General features: G+C 29.8%; 13 protein-coding genes across 13 annotated transcripts; 8 read left to right on the top strand and 5 right to left on the bottom strand.

The window, feature by feature from the left end:
• Positions 1 to 69: 69 nt before the first annotated feature.
• Positions 70 to 999, top strand: VAM3 (SNAP receptor VAM3; the record flags this gene model as incomplete). The annotated part of the gene is made up of 1 exon (XM_046077569.1): positions 70 to 999. One exon carries the CDS (start codon positions 70 to 72, stop codon positions 997 to 999), a length of 930 nt encoding a protein of 309 aa, XP_045935350.1.
• A 63-nt stretch (positions 1,000 to 1,062) lies between these two features.
• On the bottom strand, positions 1,063 to 3,204 carry MET4 (Met4p; the record flags this gene model as incomplete). The annotated part of the gene is made up of 1 exon (XM_046077568.1): positions 1,063 to 3,204. The coding sequence occupies one exon, from the start codon at positions 3,202 to 3,204 to the stop codon at positions 1,063 to 1,065; it is 2,142 nt and encodes a 713-aa protein (XP_045935349.1).
• A 1,840-nt stretch (positions 3,205 to 5,044) lies between these two features.
• RGS2 (GTPase-activating protein RGS2) lies at positions 5,045 to 6,064 on the top strand (the record flags this gene model as incomplete). Its single annotated transcript, XM_046077567.1, has 1 exon — positions 5,045 to 6,064. The coding sequence occupies one exon, from the start codon at positions 5,045 to 5,047 to the stop codon at positions 6,062 to 6,064; it is 1,020 nt and encodes a 339-aa protein (XP_045935348.1).
• Positions 6,065 to 6,977: 913 nt separating this feature from the next.
• SCDLUD_002906 (2-isopropylmalate synthase LEU4) lies at positions 6,978 to 8,891 on the top strand (the record flags this gene model as incomplete). Its single annotated transcript, XM_046077566.1, has 1 exon — positions 6,978 to 8,891. One exon carries the CDS (start codon positions 6,978 to 6,980, stop codon positions 8,889 to 8,891), a length of 1,914 nt encoding a protein of 637 aa, XP_045935347.1.
• A 630-nt stretch (positions 8,892 to 9,521) lies between these two features.
• SCDLUD_002905 (uncharacterized protein) lies at positions 9,522 to 13,241 on the top strand (the record flags this gene model as incomplete). Its single annotated transcript, XM_046077565.1, has 1 exon — positions 9,522 to 13,241. One exon carries the CDS (start codon positions 9,522 to 9,524, stop codon positions 13,239 to 13,241), a length of 3,720 nt encoding a protein of 1,239 aa, XP_045935346.1.
• Positions 13,242 to 13,431: 190 nt separating this feature from the next.
• On the bottom strand, positions 13,432 to 14,205 carry YAF9 (YEATS domain-containing protein YAF9; the record flags this gene model as incomplete). The annotated part of the gene is made up of 1 exon (XM_046077564.1): positions 13,432 to 14,205. One exon carries the CDS (start codon positions 14,203 to 14,205, stop codon positions 13,432 to 13,434), a length of 774 nt encoding a protein of 257 aa, XP_045935345.1.
• Positions 14,206 to 14,971: 766 nt separating this feature from the next.
• SCDLUD_002903 (uncharacterized protein) lies at positions 14,972 to 16,261 on the top strand (the record flags this gene model as incomplete). The annotated part of the gene is made up of 1 exon (XM_046077563.1): positions 14,972 to 16,261. The coding sequence occupies one exon, from the start codon at positions 14,972 to 14,974 to the stop codon at positions 16,259 to 16,261; it is 1,290 nt and encodes a 429-aa protein (XP_045935344.1).
• A 20-nt stretch (positions 16,262 to 16,281) lies between these two features.
• Positions 16,282 to 16,992, bottom strand: SCDLUD_002902 (nucleotide diphosphatase; the record flags this gene model as incomplete). Its single annotated transcript, XM_046077562.1, has 1 exon — positions 16,282 to 16,992. One exon carries the CDS (start codon positions 16,990 to 16,992, stop codon positions 16,282 to 16,284), a length of 711 nt encoding a protein of 236 aa, XP_045935343.1.
• Positions 16,993 to 17,465: 473 nt separating this feature from the next.
• SCDLUD_002901 (uncharacterized protein) lies at positions 17,466 to 17,720 on the top strand (the record flags this gene model as incomplete). Its single annotated transcript, XM_046077561.1, has 1 exon — positions 17,466 to 17,720. One exon carries the CDS (start codon positions 17,466 to 17,468, stop codon positions 17,718 to 17,720), a length of 255 nt encoding a protein of 84 aa, XP_045935342.1.
• A 1,303-nt stretch (positions 17,721 to 19,023) lies between these two features.
• Positions 19,024 to 19,404, top strand: CYB5 (Cyb5p; the record flags this gene model as incomplete). The annotated part of the gene is made up of 1 exon (XM_046077560.1): positions 19,024 to 19,404. One exon carries the CDS (start codon positions 19,024 to 19,026, stop codon positions 19,402 to 19,404), a length of 381 nt encoding a protein of 126 aa, XP_045935341.1.
• Positions 19,405 to 19,812: 408 nt separating this feature from the next.
• On the top strand, positions 19,813 to 22,251 carry CEX1 (COPI-interacting protein CEX1; the record flags this gene model as incomplete). The annotated part of the gene is made up of 1 exon (XM_046077559.1): positions 19,813 to 22,251. One exon carries the CDS (start codon positions 19,813 to 19,815, stop codon positions 22,249 to 22,251), a length of 2,439 nt encoding a protein of 812 aa, XP_045935340.1.
• Positions 22,252 to 22,642: 391 nt separating this feature from the next.
• Positions 22,643 to 25,592, bottom strand: DBP2 (DEAD-box ATP-dependent RNA helicase DBP2; the record flags this gene model as incomplete). The annotated part of the gene is made up of 2 exons (XM_046081474.1): positions 22,643 to 22,977; positions 24,374 to 25,592. The coding sequence occupies 2 exons, from the start codon at positions 25,590 to 25,592 to the stop codon at positions 22,643 to 22,645; spliced, it is 1,554 nt and encodes a 517-aa protein (XP_045935339.1).
• A 712-nt stretch (positions 25,593 to 26,304) lies between these two features.
• On the bottom strand, positions 26,305 to 26,754 carry RPC19 (DNA-directed RNA polymerase core subunit RPC19; the record flags this gene model as incomplete). The annotated part of the gene is made up of 1 exon (XM_046077558.1): positions 26,305 to 26,754. One exon carries the CDS (start codon positions 26,752 to 26,754, stop codon positions 26,305 to 26,307), a length of 450 nt encoding a protein of 149 aa, XP_045935338.1.
• Positions 26,755 to 27,346: the final 592 nt, after the last annotated feature.

The raw sequence follows: 27,346 nt of genomic DNA, 5'->3' as shown, positions 1-27,346 counted from the left end.
CTAGTATTATCAAACAGGTAGATATATACGGCAATAACAAAAAATAAAAAAATAAAAATAAAAAAAAAAATGACTCTTCCAAATGCAGTAAGTATACAAGATGACCATAGCTTAATCCTAATATTGGAGAAACTAACACCAAAGGTTAAAGAGTTCAATAAAAAAATCAATATAAATATAGGCAGTGGTAAGAGAGATAGTTTATTAATCAGAAAACAAATTGAAGACACAATAATTACACCATGTATGGAAATAATATCAAATTATAAAACCCAGCGGCAGCAGCAACAAAATAATGGAGTAACTAATTACAATAGTAAGTTAAATAAAGATATAGAAACTTTAATTCAAGAATATGAGGTATTGCTGAAAGAATACTATAAGAAAAAGTTACAGTATCCTATTTATAAGGATAACAATGGTACGACTACTGTTATTCATAGCTCTGATAATAATCAAAATTCGACTTCTATCAATAGCAGTAATAATGCTAATAACCTTATAATCGTGAATGCTAATGATAGAAGTGAAAATGATGGTTATATATCTATGCCGCTTGCTGATGAGGATAAACCATTATTATCAACAAGTTCTAGTGGTATGGTTCCTCCTAATCATAAAAATTATCAATCCCAACAACAATTATTAATACAAGAAGAAGGAGAGCAACAACAACAGCAATCATTTGATAACATTGATCAAGAACAAGTTGATTTCCATCAATTAGTAGTTACCGAACGTGATACACAAATGGATAGAATACATGGACAGGTTAAAGAGGTTAATGCTATTTTTCAACAACTAGGCAGTATCATCAAGCAACAAGGAGAACAAGTTGATGATATTGAAAATAATATTAATAATTTTAGTGATAATGTACAAAATGCTTCAGCAAAGTTGGTTAAGGCTGAAAAAGTTCAAAAAACTGGGAACAGATGTAGGATTATATTATTGATTGTGATTGGTATGATTGTATTAATCATTCTTCTAGCGGTGTAATACCGTTTACAATATATCTATATAATAGATTTTAATATATATATATATATATATATATATATGTTATTGTTTTTTTAAACTATCTAGGTCTTCTAAGTTTTTAAACCCACCTCTTTCCATAACCAATTTTTTTAATAATTTATTTTCTAACTCCAATTTTCGGATTTTATTCTTTAAATCAACTGCTAGTTCAGATAGCTCGCTTATTCGATTTTCTAAAGAATCTTTTTTGGTTTCATCATTAGTAGAAATATTAGCAGTATTCCTAGCTCGCTTTGATGGTTTGTTGTCATTTTTATTTGCGTTATCATTAGCACCATCACTACTGCTGCAATCGTTGCCAAGAGAAGATGAGCCAATGTTTGATATATTTTTCTTGGATGAGTGATTATTATTATTATTATTATTATTATTGTTTTCTTTATTTTTATCAATACTGGTGGTGTCATTCCGTATGCCATTATCCGTGGTAATTGTTCCATTAAAAGTATTGACGCTATTGTTGTTTTTAGATTTCTTAGCATCATTACTCTGAGCTCCATTTAGATCCAGTGTTCTATTGTCCTCTTTTTTTTCTTGTTGTTTTTGCTGCACAATTTCCTTTTCTTTATTTTGTTTTTGTTGTCCATTTCTTTTTTCTTCTTTTTTTTTCTTTTTCCGACTTCCTTCTTCCCCATCCTGAATTTGTTGTTCAATAACATCATTGCCTCCTCCACCCTTTTCACCTACTCGCTCTTCTTTTTCTTCTTTTTCTTCTTCTTCTTTTCTTTCTCCTAAAGTACGTTTTTTCTTTATGACGCTATTATTGTTTAAAAAAGAGAGCAATAAATCATTTGTGTTTAAAATATGATTAGTATTATTATTACTGTTCAAATTATCAACGTTATTTACCAAATTATCCGTAAATCTATAATTTTCTCTTTGAAAATAACTGACAATGACAGCGATGGAATCTATTTGATCAACGGTTAAACCCAATTGTAATAAAGATTCTTTAGCTCCATGGGGTACAGTAACTTTAGGGAATTTAGATATCAATATCGATGTTGGTACAGTAGAAAATGCACTATTTGTATTAGCATTTTGAGTAATATTGCCGCTGTTATTACTACCAGTAGTAGTAATAGAATTTGTATTGCCATTAAGTGCGGTCGGAGTATATACTGAAAATTCATTTGGAGAATTCTTCATATGTGGTGAAAATATGTCACTTATAGGAGAATTATTAAGGTGATTATGCGTAATATTATTCCTGTCACTAGTAGCATCATTATTGATACGTTCTATTTGATTAGTACGATTGTAGTCCAAGATATCTACATTGGTAAACCCGCCATGGTCAAAGCTATTGGTGTTGGAAGGGATAGGTGTATTGCCTTGGTTTATATTGGTAAAAAATTGGTTACTATTAACATTGGAGCTTTGAGGACTAGTAATATTAATATTGTTATTAGGAGATGAACGGTTAGCATTATTTTTGGTCGAAAATCTTTTTCTTGATAAATCGTATTGTTTAGCCAATAAATTACGCTTTCTATCAGTTAGATGTTTATGTTTGGGAAGATCTGGGGTGTTATTGTTACCAATAATATGATTAGTATTTGGATTATTATTAATATTGTTAGAAACAGTATTATTAAGCTCATTATTCATAGTATTAGTCGCATGATTGGTATCATCATAAATATCATGATGATCATTACCATTGGTGTTTTTATCTTCATCGGGAAAAATAAAGGTTTCATGGGCAAAAACACTTAATTCTGCTGCTAGTCTATCATCAATATTCATGCTATTAAATATGTTACTGTTACCGTTATTACTCGCATTAGTATTTTCAGTATTGAATTCAAAAGTGTGCGGTTCTGTATTGGAATTGCTAATATTTGCATTACTACCATGCAAATCGTCTTCTAACTGTGGAATGAAATTATCTATATAGGCCAATTGTTCTAATAGTATAGCAGGCGTTTCATCATTATGAAGAAAGTTATTACCATTGGCAGAGTTACCAGTATCGATATTAGCAGGAATTATGGGGTGTTGAATACGGTTATATAAATGAGTATTATTGTTATTAGCATTAGTATTACTTTCATTAATATTGTTGCTGGGGGTTCCATCAAAAAAATTCACAAACTCCGTATTAATGTTATCACTGTTACTATCGTTGTTATTGTTGTTATTGTTATTAGTAAAACTCATATTATGTTTTATGATAATACATTCAATTTCTTTTCTTTCCGTTTGTTTTGACCCACACACCAGATATTCTTGTATATTCCTTACCTCTTGGTACTATTATATGTAGAGATTAAAAATGGTTGTTTTGTTTGTTTTTTCTTTTTTTTTTTTTTTTTTTTTCAGTTGAATTTTTCTTACGATGGAAAGGGAAAAAGAAAAAAAATTATAGTTATTTCAAAGAAATCACGATGACGAAGATGATAATTGCTTTTAATTTACTAATTTGAAAGAATATCTTATATTTATATTAAAACTGTGGTATATGCAAGTATGGGTGATTAATATTAGTGGTAATAATATGTGACTTTTTTTTTTTTTTGGTAGTACCACAGTTTTTTTTTTTTTTTTTTTTTAAGTTTTCATTATAGTCGGGTAAACAAAAAGTTGGGGAAGGGGTGTCACGTGCACATTACGGTACTTTTTAATCATAAATGTATTTGTAATACGTTCATTCTCATTTTTCCTTTTTTTTTTTTTTTTTTTTTTAATTTTCTTCCCATTTCTTTTTTTTCTTTTTTTGTTTTTGTTTTGCGTACAAGTTTAAGATAACTGTATATGACAATAGTAATTATGGAATTGTATAATGTCGTAGAACATTGGCAAATAAGTGCATCACTTTTAATTTTTTTTTTTTTTTTTTTTTTTCTTGCAAATAGGAGTTCCACGCAATTTATTGATAATGCTCAGGGGAAAGGTTACATTATTTTTTTGATTTATTTAAACGTATTTTGCAACTTTGTTTATGTGATAATTAATAAGAAAAAAATTTTTTTTTTTGGAGATAAAGACATCAACAAGGCTTTAATGGAAACGGAAAACGTAAAATGTAAAATGTAAAAGTAAACAAATAACCAAACAAGATAAAAAAAAAAACGTTTTCATAATAATAAATTTATTTTTTTAACACTTGTTCAAACTTTATAAAAGAGAGGGCTAATGAGCTTTGTTGGGAATGATTAGTTTTGACATAAATTAAAAGATATTTGTACGGGGAGGGGTGTGGAAATATTTTTTATTTTTGGATTGAATTTAATTTAATAAGATCTTAGATAACAGGATGATAATATTAATAACAAAAAAAAAAAAATACAAAAAAAACGTTTCATAATCAAGAAAATAAAAAGGACATACATCTCTCCTAGCCGTCCACAGAAACGTACACACACAGAAAATAGCACGTTGAAAAATAAAATAAAAAAAAAAAACCCACTTTTTCTTCTCCAATACGCAGGAAAGTGCTCACCGTTTAGAAATGTTGAATAAACACTTAATTTAAAATAAAATAAAACAAGCGTATTATTAATAACTCATACAGAAAGTAACCAAAAAGGCCAATAAATTGCTTTTTTTTTTTTTCTTTTGGTTAGTTATTTTTTATAAAAGCACAAAATAAATAACTAAATGAATAGATAAATAAAGATACTGAGTGACTTTGCCTAGAAATAAGTTATTTATATCTTTGTTTTATTATTTATATAAAAGAAATGAAATTTGTATTCTTATTTTTCTTATCTTAACAGATTCATTTTTTTATTTTTTTTTAATTAATTAGTTAATTTTTTTTTTTTTCTTTTCTTTTTCTTTTTGTTTACGTACCTTTATTATTGACATGATAATATTACCCAAAAAAGTCGTTATATATATATATATATGTACACTAGTTCCTTTATTTCTTGTATTTTTTTAATAATATTCTTGTTGCCATTATTATTTTTTTATCATTCTTACCACTACTACTAGCAAAAAAGAAGAAGAAGAAGAAAAAAGAAAAAAAAAAAAGAAAAAGAAAAAGAAAAAGAAAATGCAGACTAGCCCCAGTATACCCAATTTAAATGACATAATATCGCAATCCTTTGACAACAGTACTGTGAGTAGTACCATGGAATATAATTTAGACTCTTTTCATAAATATCTAGTAAAGAAACACTGTGAAGAAAATTTATTGTTTATGATTAATTCCCAACCTTTTTTATATTATTATGAAGTTGATATAGACGAAGGTTTAAAGCTACCCAATAAATATAAATTTCCCTTGGATCTATGGATAAATTCAGTATATTCTCAGTTTATTAAAATTAATGCACCCCAGCAGTGCAATTTATCAGAAAATATAAGAAGTAAATTCGATTTATATTTTGATAATTTTGAAATTCCCAAATACGATGATTTATTAGAGATTAGACACTGTATTTATAGTCTATTGCAAGATAACTATCTGAACTATATAAGTAACAAAGCCAAAGAAAACAGTATTAATACCGCTCCTAATACCATTAGTCCTGTTATTAGTAATAATACTGCGGATAGTACAAGTAATACTTCCAGTGGAACCTTTAGTATTAAAAGTTCAGCTATAGCAAGTACGAGTAGCGAGGAAGAATTAGGTATCCACAATGTTAATGGCAACAATAGTAATAATTTAAAAAGTGCATCCAAGAGTTCATTGATACCAAAAATGAAAGTGCATTCTTTACCTAACACCAACGCTAAACTGGGACAAAATCCTTCCAAGATTAATAATAAAAAGAATATTGTTTCATCAACACCTGCATTTACTACATCAACTATCAATACCAAAAATATTACTAATAGTGGTAACACCGCTGGTAACAGTAACAATAGAAAGAGTAGTTTTATTAATATGGTAACGAACAAGAAACTGCTCAAGAAGATATTACTTTTAAATAAAGAAGGCGATAATATTGATAGTATAGAAACAAATAGTGATAGCACGGTTAAAAAAAGCAATAGTCCCTCTTTTAACATGATTAGACGGCCTTCTGTTAACATAAAAAGAATAAGGACAAAAAGCGTTCATTAAGTAAGTAAGTAAGCAAGCAAGTAGAAAAATTTGTTTGTTTTGTGTGTTTCAGTAACTAATAATATCATATATATATATATTTCTATTTAACCGAGCTTCATTTATTTTTAAGTAATTAAATAGGTAACCGAACCGGTAGGCATTTAAAATATTATTCTAACAAATTTATTCGGTAGAGTTTTTAGTGGTAGTAAATGTTCTAGACAGTAGATTATTTTTAAAAAATTTAAACCCACACCACCGCCCTTTGGGTTACCTCTGCTGATTTTTAAAATTTTATTTTTATTTTTATTTTTATTTTTATTTTTATTTTTATTTTTAATGTTTGGTGATAATAAATTTGCACCGGAACCGGAGAGAAAAAATAAGTAGAGCTTTTAAAAGTGACGTAGAGTCCTGATTGTGTGTAGTCCGCACATGCACGGTAAAATACAATTACAGAATGATCACTACGAAGTTTTGTTAAATGGAGAAAAAAAAATAACGACTGACAACTTCGTGTTTTTTTCTAATTTTTTTTTTTCATTAATGCATCACATATGACAAATGACTCAAATGAAAATGAAAATGAAAAGTTTTTTCAAATTCCCTTGGACATAAGTTAATAATCCCATTATATATAACTTTCTTTGCTTCACTTTTTTTTTTTTTTTATTCTTTTTCTCTTCTTTTCTTTTCTTTTTTTTTCAGACCTTTTCATTTTCAAGCTTTTTCTTTTTACTTTCTTCTCCTGCTTTCATTATTACATTTCTGTTTCTTATTTAATGTCTTGTTATTATAAAACATAACTACAATTCTTCATTTTATTCTTATTTTTATTTTTTTTTTTTTTTAATCATTAGCTTCTTTTCTTTTCATTTTAACTCATACCAACAAGAATCAATAACACATAGCTAAAGAGAGAGAAAAAAAAATGTTTTTCAAAACTCTAGTAAGATGTGCTGCCGAGCAAGTGGCCGCTGTCGGTGGGAAAATAAGAACTAAATCTATCCCACCAGTCCAATTAAAATATAAAAATATGCTAAAGGATCCATCCAAGAAGTACAAGCCATGCCAACAGGTCAATTTACCAAACAGACAATGGCCAAATAATAAAATTACTAAGGCTCCACGTTGGTTGAGCACTGATTTGAGAGATGGTAACCAATCCTTACCTGATCCAATGAGTGTGGAACAAAAGAAGGAATACTTTCATAAATTAATAAGTCTTGGTTTTAAAGAAATCGAAGTTGCATTCCCAAGTGCCTCCCAAACAGATTTCGATTTCACCAGGTATGCTGTTGAAAATGTTCCAGATGATGTTTCTATCCAAGCTTTGGTTCAATCAAGAGAACACTTGATTAGAAGAACTGTTGACTCCTTGACTGGTGCTAAAAAAGCTACTATCCATACTTATCTAGCTACTAGTGATTTATTCCGTGACGTTGTTTTCCAAATGAGCCAAAAAGAAGCCATTGCAAAGGCTATTGAAGCCACTAAGTTGGTTAGAAAATTAACTAAAGATGATCCTAAGCAAAGTGGTACTATTTGGTCTTATCAATTTTCTCCTGAATGTTTTAGTGACACTCCTGCTGAATTTTCTGTCGAAATATGTGAAGCTGTTAAGGAAGCCTGGGGTCCATCCGAAGAAAACCCAATCATTTTCAATTTACCAGCAACTGTGGAAGTCTCTAGTCCAAACGTTTATGCCGATCAGGTAGAATATTTCTCCACCCATATCAGCGAGCGCGAGAAAGTCTGTATTTCTACACATTGCCACAATGATCGTGGCTGTGGTGTTGCTGCTTCTGAGTTGGGTATGCTAGCTGGTGCAGACCGTGTCGAAGGGTGTCTATTTGGTAATGGTGAACGTACAGGTAATGTTGATTTAATTACTATTGCCTTAAATATGTATACTCAAGGTGTTTCTCCAAATTTGGACTTTAGTGATATTAGAAGCGTTATCGAAGTTGCTGAGCGTTGCAACAAAGTTCCTATTCATCCAAGAGCTCCATACGCTGGGGATTTAGTTGCCTGTGCATTCAGTGGGTCTCATCAAGATGCTATCAAGAAAGGGTTTACTTTGCAAGAAAAAAGACGCGCTGAAAATCATCCATTGGGCCAATATTGGAGAATTCCATACTTGCCATTGGATCCACAAGATATTGGCAGAGATTACGAAGCTGTTATCAGAGTTAACTCTCAATCTGGTAAAGGTGGTGCCGCCTGGATTATTTTGAAAACTTTGGGCTTGGATTTACCAAGAAATATGCAAATTGAATTCTCCTCTATTGTTCAAAATGAGGCAGATAAATTAGGTAGAGAATTGAAGAGTAAAGAAATCACTGAATTGTTCAGAAAAAGTTACAATTATGGCATAGAAAACACTAATAGTGCTGAATTCAAATTGATTGATTATGTTATTCAAAAACCATATAGCGATTCATCCTCTAAGGATTCCCAAAAGAGAATTCTAACTGGCCAGATCCAATTTTCTAGTGGTGATATTATTGATATTCAAGGTGAAGGTAATGGTCCAATTTCTTGTTTGATTGATGCATTATCTAAAACTTTGCAAGTCAATTTGGAGGTTACCAACTACACTGAACATGCCATCGGTACCGGTAAGGATGCCAAAGCGGCTTCTTACATTCATTTGGGATATAGACGTGAATCTGATAACGAAAAAGCTTATCAATGGGGTGTTAGTGTTTCTGAAGATGTTGGTGATGCTCCAATGGATTGTATAGTCTCTACCTTAAATAATATCATTGCATCTGATAATATAATAGTTCCAGAAGAATATTTAAATGACAGCAACAATACTGCTAATAAGGTTTCTGCCTAAGTTAGATGTTGAAAACTAGCGATGTTGGTGGATTTATTATGTCATTATTTTATGTATGTATATATGTGTATGTGCATACTTGCTGATTGATTAATTTATTTATTTATTTATTACTATATAATAATATTAAATGGGAAATTTTTTTTTTTTTTTTTTTTTCTTTTTTACTTCATCAAACATGAATTTTAATGTTTGTTGCACTTTTTGTTATTGTTTTTGTTTTTTCCCACCGAAAAAAAAAAATTTTTTTTCTTTTAGTATTTTCTTTTCCTTTGAATATATTGTATATTTTTTCCCCTATGATTTTAAAAATTCTCCTTTTCTAACTTTCAATTTTTTTTTTTTTTTTTTTTTTTTTTTTTCTTTTTCTTCAATATAGCAAATCTATGTAAAAAAGATTAAAAAAAAAAAATATATTCCAAGAGAAGAATAATTTAAGAAGTTATATACAGTTAACCTCAAATTAAGATTAAGAAAATTAACTTATTATTTTATTAAAAGGAACTTTTTTTTTTCTTTCTTTCTTTCCTTCTTTTCCTCATACCCCTTCCTTCTACTCCAATACAGATCTAGATTAAACTTCCGAAATAAGACAAACATTTATAAATAAAACTACATTTATACACAACAATGGAACTTTACGTTAAGCAACATCCAGAGGATCGTCAAATTGCAGTATGCTCAACAAATTATGCGTTAATCTTTCAATGCGTTAATAATCAAATTCCTTCATGTGCTATTCAATTAAAACCTAAATCATTTGTGTTGGAAAATTGCAAAAAATCCAATTCAAACAACAAAAATAGTAATTTTTTTCAAAAGCTTTCTTTTCATGATATTTACGGGTTTATTGGCCTAATTGAATTAAACAATTTAATTTTTATTGCTTGTATCACTGGGAAAACTAAAGTGGCACAGCCTATTCCCCATGAATCTGTCAACAAAATTTTTGCAGTTGATTTTTTTTGTCTAAATGATCCCAAATGGGATTTTGTTGAAATAGATTCAAACGGATACCCCATTTTGCAAACAAATGATGACAATGGTGCATCTAGTAGCAAAAACAACACGAATAATACGCCTCGTTCTGCTTCTAATACATTGATGTACGAACCTGATGTCGAATTACAATATCGAACCAACAGTGGGGGGTTTACAACCAATACGTCAAACCATAGCGCAGAATATGCCAGAGGTACAAACAACGTGTCTAATAATATAATTGACGATGGTTTATTGGCCAAACACCCATGCCATGACTTGAGAAAATTATTAAGTAGCGGCTCGTTTTACTATAGTTCTGATTTTGACTTAACTTCAACTTTACAAAACAGAGGCGGCTTGAAAAATAACCACTCTTTAAGCCTGGATCATTATGAAGAAGAGTATATGTGGAACTCGTTTTTAATGCAAGAAGTTATCTCTTTTAGAGATAGATTATCTGATGGTGAAAAGGATATTTTGGACGAAGAAGGGTTTTTGACTACTGTTATTAGAGGTTTTGCGGAAACATATATGTCTTATGTTAATAAGTTGAAAGTGTCTTTGACTGTTATTTCAAAACAGAGTTGGAAAAGAGCAGGTACCAGATACAATGCCAGAGGCATTGATGATGACGGAAATGTAGCAAACTTTGTTGAAACTGAGTTTGTCATGTATTCCAAGGAATATTGTTTTGCATTTACTGAAGTAAGAGGAAGCGTTCCTGTTTTTTGGGAACAAGATACCTCTATTTTGAACCCAAAAGTCTCTATCACTAGATCTGTAGAAGCTACACAACCTACGTTTGATGAACATTTCAATAAATTGTGCTCAAAATATGGTCCTGTAGATGTAGTTAATTTATTATCCACAAAGTCGTCAGAAATTGAATTGACAAGGAGGTATAGGAAGCACATAAAAAATTCCAAATATAAAGACAATATATTTTTGACTGAATTTGATTTCCACAAGGAGACTGCCACTGAAGGATTTTCTGCTGCCGTGAAATTAAAACCGTTGATACAGGATTTTCTGCTAGATAGTGGGTATTTTTCGTATGATGTCGTTGAGGGCAAAACACTGAGTGAACAGCACGGTGTTTTCAGGGTGAATTGTTTGGATTGTTTGGATAGAACTAATTTAATTCAACAATTTATTAGCAACTTAGTGTTTAAATTATTTTTACAAGATTTTAAGTTATTGAAAAGTAAATCCACCTCAATGTTTGACGAGGAAATTGATTGTTTCATAAAGCACAACACTTTATGGGCTGACAATGGAGACCAAATTTCCCAAATTTACACTGGTACAAATGCATTGAAGTCTTCATTTTCTAGAAAGGGTAAAATGTCATTTGCCGGAGCGTTGGCCGATGCCACTAAATCTGTTAGTAGAATCTATATCAATAATTTTATGGATAAGGATAAACAAAACAATATTGATAAATTGTTGGGTAAATTGCCAAATCAATTGGCTGTTCAGTTATATGATCCGATGATGGAATATGTTAGTTCTCAGTTGGCTAAAGTTTCTGACCAATATACACTCTCAGATACCATAAATTTATTAATTGGTACCTATAATGTTAATGGTATCACCAGGAAAAGTGATCTAAGTAAATGGTTATACCCAATTGGTGATAAATTCCAACCGGATATTGTTGTGTTGGGCCTACAAGAGGTTATTGAACTAACTGCAGGTTCATTATTAAATGCAGATTATTCCAAGAGATCTATTTGGGTAAATATGGTTAATGACTGTTTAAATCAATATAGTAACAATACGGAAAATGGTGGTGATAAATACATGATGTTGAGGGCGGAACAAATGACCTCTTTAATGATTTTATTTTTTGTTAGGGCTGATAAAGTTAACAATGTTAAACAGGTTGAAGGTGGGTCCAAAAAAACTGGGTTTGGTGGGATTGCTGGGAATAAGGGAGCAGTTGCAATTAGATTTAATTATGGTGAGACATCGTTTTGTTTTGTAAATTCCCATTTGGCTGCTGGTGTGTCCAATTTTGAAGAACGTCGTATTGATTTTGAATCCATTATGAAAAATGTTAAATTTACTAGGGGCAAAACTATCCCAATCCATGATAACATTTTTTGGCTAGGGGATTTGAATTATAGAATAGATTTGCCTAATGAGGAAGTTAGAAAAGTCTTGAGCGACAAGAATGCCCCAAGCAATCTAAGTAAATTGCTCCAATATGATCAATTAACACAAGAAATCAATGCAGGTGTTGTTTTCAAGGGGTTTAAGGAGCCAACAATTAGATTTCCGCCAACATATAAATATGATTTGGGTACAGATTTGTATGACACATCAGAAAAGGCAAGAACACCATCTTGGACAGATAGAATTTTGTATAATGGGAAAAATTTAAGACCTTTATCGTATTCTGATGTTTGTTTACACTTTAGTGACCATAAACCAGTATATGCAGCTTACAGGTCTAAGGTTGAATTTGTCAACCAAAATAAAAAAGATGAATTCATTGACAAATTTAAAAAAGACTATAAGGTGTTACATCCGAATGAAAGTGCTATAAGCGCTTCTTCCTTGCTGATTGAGGAAGAGGAGGAAAAAGAAGCAGGGGAAAAAATAACGGATAATAAAAATAAACAAACAGTGAATCCGCTGGGACAAATTTTATCGGCGAAATTACCAATTTCGTCAACTAGTACTATTAATAGCAAACCTGTTCCTCCTCCGAGAAAGAGCGGCATACTAGATCCAAAAAGAAGCGAAAATGGGAAGCAATTACCCTTAGAAATTAATTTGTTGGATTTAGATATCGGTAACGGTCCTATAACGGACTCAACCTCTAGCGTATCCTCGCCCATTAACACTATTAGCGACATGAGTTTCCGCTCTTCCACGCCGCCTCTGGTTCCATTAAAACCGAAGTCACTTTCATCACCTGTTGGTTCTAATGCATCAGGAACTAGTAGGATAACTGATAGTAGTTTGAATACCAATAAAACCGCTACCGCTAATACCACAGAGACTACAAGTATTACAAATGTTAACGCACCGCCAACACCACCAGCCCCAAGACATACTGTCAGCATGTCTACTTTACCCGATGATATAACGCATAGACCGGAACCACCATTAAATGTAAAATTACCTCCTGGTTTTAATTCAGAAAGCATTTTGAAGCCTAAAAAAGATATATCGCCACCTAAGGTACCATTTAAGAATCCTGATTTATCTGTTGCAAAAGATACCAATACCACCGCATCTAATAAAGGATCCACGCCAAAAGTTAAAAAAAATGGTAATACTGGTGGCCCTCCAACAGTTCTTGCTAAAAAACCTGAATTGAGTATGGATGCATGGAAACCTTTAAGTCCTAAGTGAATCAAGTGGTGTATTATTTTTTTTTATTTAATTTAATTTTTTTTTTTTATTATTTGAATAAAAAAGGAGAAAAAAAAAATGGGTTCATTTCATGTATTTATAGCTATTTTTTTTTCCCCCTTTGTGTTTACAATTCAAGCTTTTCAATTTTAAACTTGCTGATAATTTATTTTATTATTTTTTTTTAAATTCATTTCTGTAAATCTATAAGCTTTTGGTGATATTCCTTTATTTGTTTTTCCACCTCCTCCGTTGCAACATCCAACCTTTTAATTTCTTCTAATTCCAATTGTCGAGAAAATGGCTGAATTTTAGCATCTGTTTTATTATTTGGCAATATTGAAGGGGCTAATAAGTTGTGTTGAAAAAATTTTATATAAGGCTCATTAAATACGATTTCGTCGAAAAACAAGCTTTGTACATGACCTTTATCTTCATCTATTTTCAATTTTTCACCATCTTTTGCAATTACATTTTGCTTTTTAAAAGCAGGTACAATTGTATGTGTGTTTTTAATATCTTTATTAGCGTTCGTGCCATTATTAGGAGTACCATTGTCAGTTGAGACATTTGGTATCATATAGTATGGGTGTAATCTTAGTAGATGGTAAAAATTGATAATTTTTTCGTTGCTACCATCCTGAAAAACAATTTTGATATTAATTTCAAATTCGCCCCAACCTGTTTCGGTGACTTCAAAAGGTGGTTGTTCGATAGTCCGAATGGAATTTGGATAAGTTTCATGCAATTTGAAAATGACTTTTTTAATATACTTTGTCAAATCTTGATCGCCATTGATTGTTGGCGATTTAACAAAAACAGTCCATAAGTGAGTATGCTCTTTAGGGATATAATCAGTTCTTGCGCTTTCTTCTAATTTTTTGGCAGTATTGCCATACACTATAGGTTTAGATATAGCTAATTTTTTAATCCTTTTATTGTCTATTACACTATCTGAACTCATTTTGATTACAAGATTTAAAATTTAAAAGGAGGAAATAGACTTTTTTTTTTTGTTACTATATTGCTATTGTTGTTGATATTTTTTTTTTTTTCTTTGGATAACACAGTGAGAGAAATAAATGCATAGTTTAGCTAAAGACGAGTTTTTAAATTTGAAAGATTTAATAATAAGAAATTATTTTTCGGTATTATTATTATTACCGGTACAATGCGCTTTTATCCGGATACATGAGGACAAAAGGGAAATCGGATAAATAGTGATATTTATGTTTATTATTTTTATAATTTTATGTTAATCTGCAGGAAATCATAACAAATTCCCTTTAAAAAGTAAACAAAAATATATAATAATAATAAAGTAAACATTCTATTTGTCTATTATTGGTTAATACACGAATCTTTATAATATTCTTCTAAAAATACTATCCACGTGAGTTATCAGTACTTTACTATAAGAAAAAAAAAAAAAAAAAAGTTTCATTAAAGATTCAAATTTTATCCAAAGTTAAAAAATTATAGGCTGCAGTTAAAGATCATTATCCGTAAATACACACACACACACACACATATATATATGTATGTAGTACATTTATTTTCCTTTTCAGTTTTCGCTTTTTTATCCTTTTTTTTTTTTTTTATTAAGATTGATCAAATCAATCTTCAACTTACTTCCGATCGATAAAGAAGAGGGGGAAAAAAAAAAAAGTTACGTCATTCTGCCAAAAGGAAAAGGCAAACTAAACTTCGACAACGGCATAAATACATAAATGGTAGTTAACACAATATATATTGCTAGACACGGTTATAGATCCAACTGGTTACCTAATGGACCGTATCCACCACCACCAACAGGTGTAGATAGTGACGTTCCCTTAGCTTCACACGGTGAAAATCAAGCACAGGAGTTAGCACATTATATTCACTCATTGCCGGAGGAGGAACAACCACAATTATTAATCAGTTCACCATTCTATAGATGTATTCAGACTATTTATCCGCTTGCTCAACTTTTAGATAAAACGATCCAGCTAGATACTGGGGTTGGAGAATATTACAAAGAAAAGAGATATTGTATCCCACAACCTGCCAAGCCTGAACTTTTACGAAAGTTGTTCCTTCATGGAGAAAAATACATTGAAAAAGACATGTGGTGTGAGGTTATACCTAACAAGTTGGGTGAGACTGATGATTCTATAATGCAAAGATGTTTAAAATTTTGGCCACAATTTATTAATAAAGTCGAGCGTGGATTCCCCGCTGTAGAAAGAATAATGATTGTTACTCATGCGGCAACCAAAATTGCTTTGGGGATGGCTTTGTTGGGTTTTGATAATGTATTACAGCCTCTTGATAACAAGGGTACTATTATTAGAAGTGGTGCTTGTTCTATAGATAAGTATATTTGTACCGAAGAGCAAAATATTACCAATGGAAACAAATTAAATGTGTTGAACAGACACTGGGTTATGATTATGAACGGCAATACTGAGTTTTTAACTAAAGGCGAAGAGATGCATTGGGATTTCAGGACAAAAGCGGAGGCAGGTTCTGATGAGGAAATGAAGCTAAAAAAACAACAACAAAATATGAGTGGTTTTAATAAGGGTTCTGATTCGATCAATATTGATGAAAACAAAGGTGCTGACGATGAATATATTACCGAGGACGTTTTCGTTACTATTCAATTACCTGTAACTAGCAAAAATCCAACCAAAATAACAAAAAAAGATAATGGTAATACTAAATCATCAAATTCTACATCTTTGGATAAAGATAACAACAATCCTAACGGTATTGAAGATGACGATGACCCAACTATTTTTCAGTATTCAGGATTAGATTCAGAATCACCATTAATTAAAATAGGAGATAAAATATATAGAGGAGAATGGAATAAGTTGGTAGGAACTGAATTAGTAATAACAAGAAATGAATCAGAGAAAGAAGGCGAAGACACACAGAAAAAATCAAAAGAGGCTAACAATGATTTAGAAGAGCACAATATAAAAATTGTCAAGGATGTTTTGAAATTAACAGAATACAATACTCCTATGTAAACATATGTAATCAATACGAACTAGTTATTTTTATAAATATCATACAATGTTTTAACAGTTTTATTAAAGGGCAACCCCATAACATTGAAGTAATCACCGTCAATTTTAGATATAAAACAACCACTAAATTTTTGTATTTGGAAGCCACCACTTGCGTTTAATCCATTCCCAGTATCAACCCAATCTTTGATTAATTCGATAGGTGTTTCTGGATCAAATTCTAAATTTGTAATTTCATGGAATTTGTGTAGCTTGTAATTTTTAATGCAAGTCTGTTCATTATTATTAATATTTTTGTTGTTAATTTCTATAATAACTACAGAACTAATGACAGAAACAATGTTATTACTTTTATTACCATTGGAATAGCAGAATTCTTTTAAATTTTTAAGATTTTCAGCAGGACTGGAAGGCTTTTCATATATGATATTGTTTTTTGTAACTATAGTGTCACAGCATATACAGATAACAGGTTTATTTTTATTGGTAGAAAAATTATTACTATTTTGTATGATATCAAGCAGATTTAAAGCTTTATAATATGATGTATCCAGGACATACTGCAAAGGATTATTGATATAATTGCCCTTGTCTAAATTTTCTTCAAAAGTGGGAATAATTACTTCAATTTCAGCCAATCCTATATTATTAGTTAATATATCCAATCTTCTTGGTGATGAGGATCCTAATACAATATGATATTTATCGGATAAATCTTTGATAAACGGCATTTTCTGAATATATATTATGTCTGATTTAGCGTTTTTAATTATGCTTTACACCAAAATAATTTTCATCAAAGGAAAAAAAAAAAAAAAAAAAAAACTGAAAACTTATTTGATATTGATAGCAACTTGAGATTGTAAACTGTTAAAAATAACAACAACAATAAGAATTAAAAAAAAAGGCTAAGTTGTACGAGATATCCGTATTGATTTCATCGGATATATACTTTTTTTTTTTTTTTTTAATTGAACGTTTCTTTTTTTTTTTTTTTTTTTTTTTTTTCTTTTTTTTTTTTGTAGAAAAATCATTTTTTCTATCAAAATATTGAAAATAAAATAACTAACATTATGTAGTTGAATAATTTATAAACATTTATTGAAAAGCAACATTTCTACACGAATTACTACTACTGGCTAAAAACCATTAAGAAGCAAATAATAACAATAGAAAAGATACAACAGAATATATACTAAGAATTATGGCATCTGAAAAAATAATAAAAAATAATAAAAAAGATCAAGAAGAAGAACCATTGATCAAAGGCTTCGAAACTGATGACAGTACTTTGACCACCTCTGCCAATGTCTCAAAAGACAATAAACATACTATTAAGAAACTAGATAAAAAAAAGCAAGCTGAAAAAAAAATAGTAAAGAAAATGATACGACTGCTACACCTTCCCGTATTATATATGTTGGCAGGTTACCTAATGGCTTCCATGAGGATGAATTAGCCAAGTATTTTTCACAATTTGGTGATTTGAAAGATGTAAGATTAGCTAGAAATAAGAAAACAGGTAAAAGTAGACATTATGCGTTTATAGAATTTGTTAATAAAGATGATGCTAAAATAGCTTGCGAAACAATGGACAACTATTTGGTTATGGGCCACTTGTTAAGCGTCAAATTACTAACTGGTGGCGATGAAAAAATTCAAAATTTACGCAGGTATAGGCCAAAGGTTATTACTGATAACAAGATTGAGAAAAATGCTAAGGAGTTAAAAATAAAGGCTAATGTAAAACATAACAAAAGGTTACAGAAATTAGCTGAGAAAGACATTGATTTTAAGTTTTAACATATGGCAGCATGATTTGTTTTTATTGTTTTATTAATATATAATGAAAATTTGTTGTTTTTTCTTCTTTTTCGGCCTTCGTTTATATTAATAAAATTTTATTTTTTATTAGATAGTTAAAAGCACTATAATTTTATGTTTAGTTATGGTGGTATTTTATTTAAGTTTTATTATTATTTGTATAAAGCATTTTTCTTGAACCCAATTTCATAATTTATGGAAACCGATATGTTTTCTATTTGATAAGTACAAGCGGTTTCGAATTATAATTTGGCTGTTATAATTAAATAGAGGAAAGAACGGTAGATGAGCATGATAAATGATATTTTTTTTTTGTTGAATTATTATTATTATTATTTTTCTTTTTTTTTTTTTCAACGATAAATTCTTATTATTAATAATTGTGAGTTCCTCGTTTATTGGAATTATATCACATTGTACGATGCAAATAACTGTTCTACTTCCTTTAAGATCTCTTTTATTATTCTTTTTTCGTTAATAGAAAATAAAAAATAAAAAATAAAAAAAAAACATTTTATCGTTGTTAACCAAAATAAGAAAACTACAATTTCTGGTATTCGCACAGCTGTACTTTTTTTTTTTTTTTTTTTAATTTTTTAATTTTTAATTTGATATATATAAAAACCACAAGTCATGTTTTTTTCTTTTTTCTTTTTCAATTTTCTTTTCTTTTCTTTTTTTTTTTTTTTATCATTCACTCCTACATTAACAAATCCTCTTTGTTTTCCGATTTGCACTGTCTCAAACCGAGCCATTTTTATTTCAGTTATTCTAATTTGTCTCACAACGCTTATCCCATAAGAACAAATTTAAGGCTAAGCGACCAATTCTTCAATTTTAACCATTTTTTTCTCCCCCTTCCTTTTCAAAGAAAAAAAAAAAAAAAATAAATTAAAATATAAAGTAGCAATATTTATAGATTAACAAAAACAAAAAACATGTCAGAACCTAAAACTTTCACTTATAAGGAAATTGCTGAGCATAACACTGCTGATGATTTATGGATTATAATTAATGATAAGGTCTATAACTGTACCAAATTTATTGACGAACATCCAGGTGGTGACGAAGTCATTATAGATTTGGCCGCTAAAGATGCCACCAAGGATTTCGCTGATATTGGTCATTCCGATGATGCTATTAAGTTTTTGAAAAAATTATATGTTGGTGATGTAGATATTACAAGTGAAAAAGTAGAAACTGAAGTTAAAGCCGGTACTGAGACTGATAATCAAATCACTAAGGGTAATGGTAGATTGGCTTTGGCCATCTTTATTGTTGTTGTTTCTATCGTTGGGTATTTATTACACAAGAGTTGATATAGTTTAATTTATATAGTTTAATTCAAGTTTATTTATTTTATTTTATGTTGTTCATTTGTTCGTTTAATGTGCTGAGATATTTTATTTATTATAAACGAATATATATTAATATTGTATAATGATTTCAGTTAATTGCTGCGGCATTTGAGCCTTTTTTCAAATGTCAATGGAAATAGAAAACGTAAATTGTAAATTGTTTTCCGAAATACTATCGGCATATTTACAAACTCGGCTACTTTCTTTCTTTTTTTCCGAAAAAAAGAAAAAAAAAAAAAAAAAATATATAATTAAAATCAGACTGAATAAAAAAATAATAACATAAATCACCCAATACTTAGTTATTTTTTTAATACTTACCCAAAAATAAAAATAATAGACATACATATATATATAAATAAGCAAAACATGAACTTTTTAAGAAATACCTTCAGCTCCTTTCCTTATTACCAAGAAAAAACACCTATATACTCCACAGGCTTATGGGATGTTTATGCAGGATCCTCAAAAAAAGATAACAATGTAAAAGTTTGCATATTTATTTATAAAAATAATGATATCTCCACTAGTACCAACACCACTGATTTGATTTTCAAGAATGCTAAACAATTAAGATTACCTGGTTTAGTTAAAGTTTTGGATGTTTTCCCAGATTCTAACATTATCGTCACCGAACAAGTGTTTAAATTACATCTAAATGATGATGCCGAAAAAACCGAAGACTCCATAGCTTTAGGGCTATATCAACTAAACAAAATTTTACAGTTGTTGGTTGAGAATAATTTAGAGATCACCGGATTGGACTTAAATAACGATATTTATTACAATAAAGTCGGAGAATGGTGTATTTTTGCTTTGGAAAATATCGTACCTTGTAACAATGACAATAGAAACAATAACACCCTTCAAGTATTTAAAACTTTTATTTTGTCCAATTTCCCCCAATTTAAGAAGTTTCTTACCAACAACACCAACATTAATGCGAAAAGACTTGCATCTTCTTCTTTATCCATATTAAAAAGTTTTCAACATCAAATCAAAGCACAATATAAACTTATTCAACTATTTGATTTTTTACAGAATGAATTCCCATTTATCACTGATAATCAAGAACAGTTTTCGACTTTGATCCAATGGGCCAAAATTTTATTGCCCGACGTTAATGGAGCAACCATATTGGATGCTACTACACCTAATCTGTGTCACAAATTTATCATGCCCTTTTTTAACCAATATTTACTTTCTAATAACAATATTTCACAAGATAGTACCAACGAAAATAAGTTACTTCTTTTATTGCTCGTAACATTGTCCAACATTAAACACAGTGATCCAGCACAAGCAAAAACATTAGTGTTGACACAACTCAAATGTCCTAATAGACAGGTTAGATTTCTATTATTGAAATTTTTACCACATTATATAGCATTTTTCCCTAAAACTTCAATCAATAAAGAATTGTATCCTTTAATTCTAACTGGATTAAGTGACGAAAATTTACAAATCAAAGTGAACACCTTAAAAGTGTTTGAAGCTGGCGATACCAACTCTTTATTATCTCAACTTGACTTGAAAATTATTAATAATGATTTCCTACGTCATTTAGCTAATTTACAAAATATTAGAACTAATATAAATAAGGGCAATTATAAGGTTAAGTTGATGGTGTTGGATATTTTGTGTAACGATATTTTGGATAAATTGATTGATTATCAAGGTGCGGACAAAGCTTTACTGATTGTTAGTACCGCACTAATTAAAACTTTGAATCAACCAGCCGAATCAACAAGGGTCAAATTACATTGTTTGAAATTAATTAATAAAAAACTAATATCTAATAAGGGGAAAAACGATATTAGTGACGAAGATAATAAAATTAATGATTGGCCGATTGATATCTTGATTAATAAATTACTAAGTGGCGTAGCTCCAATTATGATGGATGGAAGCCCTAAAGTTAGAAAATTAGCTAGCCAAGTATTTAAAAAAATATGTACTGAGTTGGAACGAAAGGTTGAAGAAACTATTGATTCCACTGATTATACCGACGAACAGTTAAATGAGGAATCAAGCGATGAAAACGATATCTGTGAAATAAATGAATCATTAAATGTTAATGAGTTTGTACTAGTTAGAGAAATGGTTGCGAATTTAGGCCTAGATATGAACAATTCTTTTTATGATAATAAAAATTCTAATAAAATAGAATCTTCTATATGTAAGGATTTGGGTGATATTAAAATCAATAATACAAGCTATAACAAGTTAGCTACCCCTGATGAAAGTTTATGGGATCAAGGTGACAATGATGATGATGATGATGACAATTGGAATACTGAAGATGATTATAATTCCGTTAAAACTGCCAAACCACGAACAAAAAAAGTTTTTACTACTAAATCAATATCGACTAAAAAAGACTTTAAATCTGTAAAAGGAACATCAAATAACAGTCCAAAAATAATAGACGATGATTGGGGTTCTGCATGGGATGAATTTGAAGACAATGATGACAACGATCTTTTAGAAATTGATAGTAAAAACACTTCTTCTAAGGTCACCTCTAATAAAATCCCCACGTCCTCAACTTCCAAGGATAATATCGGTACCAAGGTTTCAATACAGAAACCATCCTGGATGGATGATGATATTGCTTCCACACAACCCAAAAGAAGCCACGGAAAAACTATTAAAACGAACGCTTCACGCATAACAACAGCCTCTAAAAAGATTAATTCGCAAACGGCTTTTAAAAACATGTCGATCGGTAATAACAGTAACAAGCGTTCCGTAGCTCATAAAAATAACAATCAGGACGATATTGACGATTGGGGTGATGATTGGTGAAGAATAGTTTTCATACTAACAAGAAAAAAAAAAAATCAAACTTGGTTTTTTTTTTCTTTCGTTTAATACAATGTATATATAATATAATATAACACAATTCATACATTTATTTTTCTAACTGCAACAAATAAATGTACCTGATGAGATTTTAATTGTAAAAAGCAAACAAAGAAAGAACGATACAAGTATCCTTGTCAAGCAATAGTAGAATCATATTACCAAAAAAAAAAAAAAAAAAAGAAAAAAATAAATAAATTTTAGTACTTAAAACATGCTATACAATAATAATTTACAAACCAAAAATTATCCATATAATAGGGGGGGATTGAACAAAGAAAATAAGAAAAATGCTAACGTACGTTGTAACATAGCATTTTAAAGATATCAAAATTTACCATCTTCTATTATTACCACCATTACGGCCACCAAAGCCACGATTACCACCATAGCCGCCACGACCACCACGTCCGCCACGGCCACCACGACCACCGTATCTTGGATGGTAATTGTTTCTGTGGCTAACTCTCTCGTATCTTAATAGATCTTCTGGAACATCTTGTTTAGCTTCTCTCAAAATACCTATCAATTGGTTAGCCAATGGTTTATTATCTTCAGTAAAAAAGGAAATAGCTGTACCTTTAGTACCAGCTCTACCTGTTCTACCAATTCTATGAACATAGTCTTCAATATTACCTGGCATATCAAAGTTAATAACGTAATTAATACCTTTGACATCTAAATAAAAATAACCTTCTCTTTTTTTTTATCGAAAAAAAAAAAAAAAAAAATGTGCAAGTAAAATGAAAACAATAATACATTTAAAAACATAAAAATATTACTATTGACATTGACACATTAATTTTTTTTTTTTTAAAAAGAAAAAAAAATGAACAAAAAAGAAAAATATAAGTGTTAGTAAATAAAAATTCAAAAAATAAGCTTACTCGATTAAATGTATGAGTCTAGCATCCCTTCCAATCCCTAAACTTATCATCCCAAACAGAATGCACATAATAATATTAGGTAAAAATCACAGAAAAAAATATCACATATATTAGCATTTTTCTGAGATTTTATTACAATAGTTGTCGATCAACAGGAATATTAGCATATATTTCAGCAATAAATGTAAAAATAGCTAAAAGTATTGTACGGTTAAATATATTAATAATTATATTACTAGTATTACAGCCTGAAGTACGCCACATTTCCTGCCTTTATTGTTAACGGAAACAATATTCTTAACTTGTAAAGTTAGTTTCCATAAGATGTTTCAACCATCTTAATTTTTTGTTGTTGGAAAATATAAGTTAGATTGAACATTAGGGAATTTATAATACTATCGTTTTTTTTTATCATCTTTTTTTATAAAAAAAAGATAACATATATTTTTTTTCAGGTATCTTTGAACACAGAAACAATTGAAGTAGGATGAAACAAAGCAAAAAAAAAAAAAAAAAAACAGACTTGTTCTTAAAAATGGATGGTACAAATCGCGTTTTTGTTTTAGTATATTGTTTTCTTCTCTCTTTTTCATTTTTATTTGCTTTCTTTTCTTTGTAAATTATACAAAATGTTATCTTTGGACGCAGAATATGACTAGAGTTAAATTGGCTAAGAATATAGTAACAACAGAAACTGTAACAAAAATATATTTAACTCCGATACAATGCCTTAAAAGAGCACTCTCTTTTGCGCATAAACACTTCATATAACGGTAAGGGTCACCCAAAAGCAAAAAAAAAAAAAAAAAAAAAAAAATGGAAATCCTTCAAAAAACTTGTAAAAAAAAAAGCAATACAAGCCTAGTAATGAAGTACATGCTGTCACAATAATTTAAATGACAAACAAAAACCTAAATAACCATGCAAAACAAATATGCTGTTTTTTTTTTCCCTTTTGTACTAATATGCATCATAATAATAAATGAGCGTATCATACTTGGTAAAAAAAATACTTCATGACTGTGTGAAATGAAAAAAAAAAAATAAAAAAAAAAAAAACGAACGAAAAATGGCTCTATAAAATCAAGTTAGTAATAATAAGAAAAAAAAAAGATAATCTTAATACATACCAATACCTCTAGCTGCAACATCAGTAGCAACCATAATTGGAGATCTACCGCTTCTAAACTCATTCAAAACCCAATCACGCTCCTGTTGCTGTTTATCACCGTGAATACACAAAGCTGGCCACCCATCTCCTCTTAAATAAGATGTAACATCATCACAAGCTCTTTTGGTAGAGCAGAAAATTAATATTTTAGATTCTTTATCTTCAGATGCAACCTCCAAATGTTTAACCAATCTATCTCTCTTGTCATATTGAGAAACAACTTCAATAATTTGTTTAATATTGTGAGAAGCAGCCAAATCCAAAGAACCGATGTTAACTTGGATATAGTCGTGTAGATAATCCCTGGCTAAAGCTTGAACTTCCTTAGGCCAAGTAGCAGACCACATTAAAGTCTGTCTATCTGGTCTGATTTGATCAACAATCTTTCTGATTTGAGGTTCAAACCCCATATCTAACATTCTGTCAGCTTCATCCAAAACCAAGTAAGTAACCCTTTTCAAATTAGTTTTGCCAGTTTCCAACATATCAATTAATCTACCTGGTGTAGCAATACAAATTTCAACACCCTTTTGCAAATCTCTAATTTGTTGACCTCTTGGAACACCACCATAGACACATGTGTTTCTAATTCTAGAGGTTCTACCAAATTTAGAGCACTCTTTTTGAATTTGTACAGCCAATTCTCTTGTTGGGGCCAAAACAAGAACAATTGGACCATCGCCTGGGGATAATAATGGCTGGGCGTTAATATGCACAATAGCAGGCAAACAATAAGACAAAGTCTTACCAGAACCAGTTGCAGCAACACCAATCATATCTCTCCCACTCAAAGCCATTGGCCAACCTTGGCATTGAATACCAGTTGGTTTTTCAAAACCTTCTTCTTTAACTTCATTTAAGACATAGTCTGGGAAACCAGCTTCGTCAAAAGTGGTGATTGGCTTTGGAATATCATGACCATAAATCGTCATTTCATTTTCCTTTCTAAATTCAGCAATCTCAGCATCTGATCTGGCAGCAACTTTTGGGTCTTCAGAATAAAAATTTTTTTCAAATTTTGGTAAAGTATCTAAATCCCAATTTGGTTTTTCATCTAAATTGACAACTTTTTGGTTGTTATTGAAACCACCACCTCTTCTACCTCTATAGTCATTACCGCCTCTATTGTAACCATTTCTATCACTACCATGAGAACCTCTAAAATCTCCACCACGAGAAGAACCGAAATTATTTCTATTGAATTGATGATCTCTATTACCAGACATTTTGTTTATGCTATTCTTGAATTTTACTTTATTATTTTTAGAGAGGAGGGGTAGTATTAAAATCCAAGAAAAAAAAAATGAAAGAAAGAAAAAAGGATAAATATTATTCTTCCCTCTTTTTTTTTTTTTTTTTTTTTTACTTGCTTTTATATAATAAATTAATTTTTTTTTTTTTTTTTTAGCTTTATAAATACGTTTATGATTTATTAGTTATGTGTAGAATTAATTTAAAATTTCTTTTTTTACAAGTTCTTTTCACTTATAAAACACCGTAGATGACCATATTTGCATCTCTTGTGAATTTGTGAAATAATAAAAAAAGAAAAAAGAAAAAAAGGAAAAAAAGAAATAATAAAAAAAAAAAGAAACGTTAAATTAATAAAAAATAATTTTTTTATACAAATATTATATCACATTTCACGAAAATGTACACCAACTAAGTTATTCTTGTCTATCTTGGTAGTAATAACAAGATGAGAACGTATTGTAATGTTAAGAAGGTCACATAAATATAAACATAAAGAAAACCCAATTGATCAAATTACATAAGTAAATAAGGTAATAGTTTACTTAAATTAACCAGCCTTTTTTCTTCCATTACAATTTAATTAATGAGAAAAGGAAAACATATTATCATTACATAGACTAAACTAATATTACTGTTATACAAATATAAAATAATAATAATAACGATTTTTTTTTTACTAATCTTTTACATATCTCTAATTTTAGAGGTGAATTTATCTTCTACAACATCACATAGGTCCATTAAATCTTGTAATCCCTTATGCAAGGCCTCAACAGCAGTTATCTCTCCGTAGGTTTGAATTCTTAGATGCAAAAAATTTTCACTTGGATGAGGAATAGAATACCCACAGAATTCAACCTGGGGATTTTTCATTATAATATACCTTAAAGAATTGCCCAAAGTGTGATCTTCTTCAGCAATTTGGAAAGATGCACAAGTTCCATCGTCTGCAGTAGCTTCGCGAAGCAGTCTGATTTTATTTCCATCAAACTCTTCTTCTGCTTCTTCTTCTTCTTCTTCTTCCTGTTCGTGGTTATCTAGCATATCAACATCTTCAATAGCGTTGTTGTTGTTAGTGGTTTCTAAAGGTTGATCGACAGATTCTTTTTTTTTATCAATAGAGGTGGATTCCATAGGTGTATTATATTATGTCAGTTAGTATGAAAAAATGGGGAGGAGAGCAAAAGAAAAGAATGAAAGATGTGTTTAATTTGTTCTTGATTCTGTTCTGAATGTTTTAATAAATAAGGTAGTTGCCAAGATGATTGTGAACATTTGTATTTGGTGAAAAATTATGGAAAATAAGAAATAAAAAAAAAAAAAAAAAAAAAAACAGAAATAAAAAAGAAATGGTATATCTATTTAATTATTGGGGAAAAAAAAAAAAAAAAAAAAAAAAAAATATATATAAAAAAAAAGATTGTATTTTTAATTATAAGTAATACAAGTGCGAGGACACAATAAGTCCGAAGTCCTAATTTGAAGATTATTTTCGTGGGGGGGGTGTGAGCTATTTTTTAATTTTTTTTTTGTGATTTAAAACAACAAAATTACTCTTTTTCGTCAATGGACGAGCAGAGAGCGGTCAAAGAAACGTGGTTTGTCCTTATGGGTGCTAGATTACCATGCCGGACTACCACTATTGTATATCACTACCTTTTTATTTTGTTCTCTTTCAATTTTAAGGAAAACAAAACAAAAAAAAAAAAAAATATATATATAAATA

The sequence above is a fragment of the Saccharomycodes ludwigii genome, chromosome III (genome assembly GCF_020623625.1).
Source record: "Saccharomycodes ludwigii strain NBRC 1722 chromosome III, whole genome shotgun sequence".
NCBI classification, from domain to species: domain Eukaryota; kingdom Fungi; phylum Ascomycota; class Saccharomycetes; order Saccharomycodales; family Saccharomycodaceae; genus Saccharomycodes; species Saccharomycodes ludwigii.
Note: the sequence above shows the minus strand (reverse complement) of the source record. Positions and strands in the feature narration are given on the sequence as shown.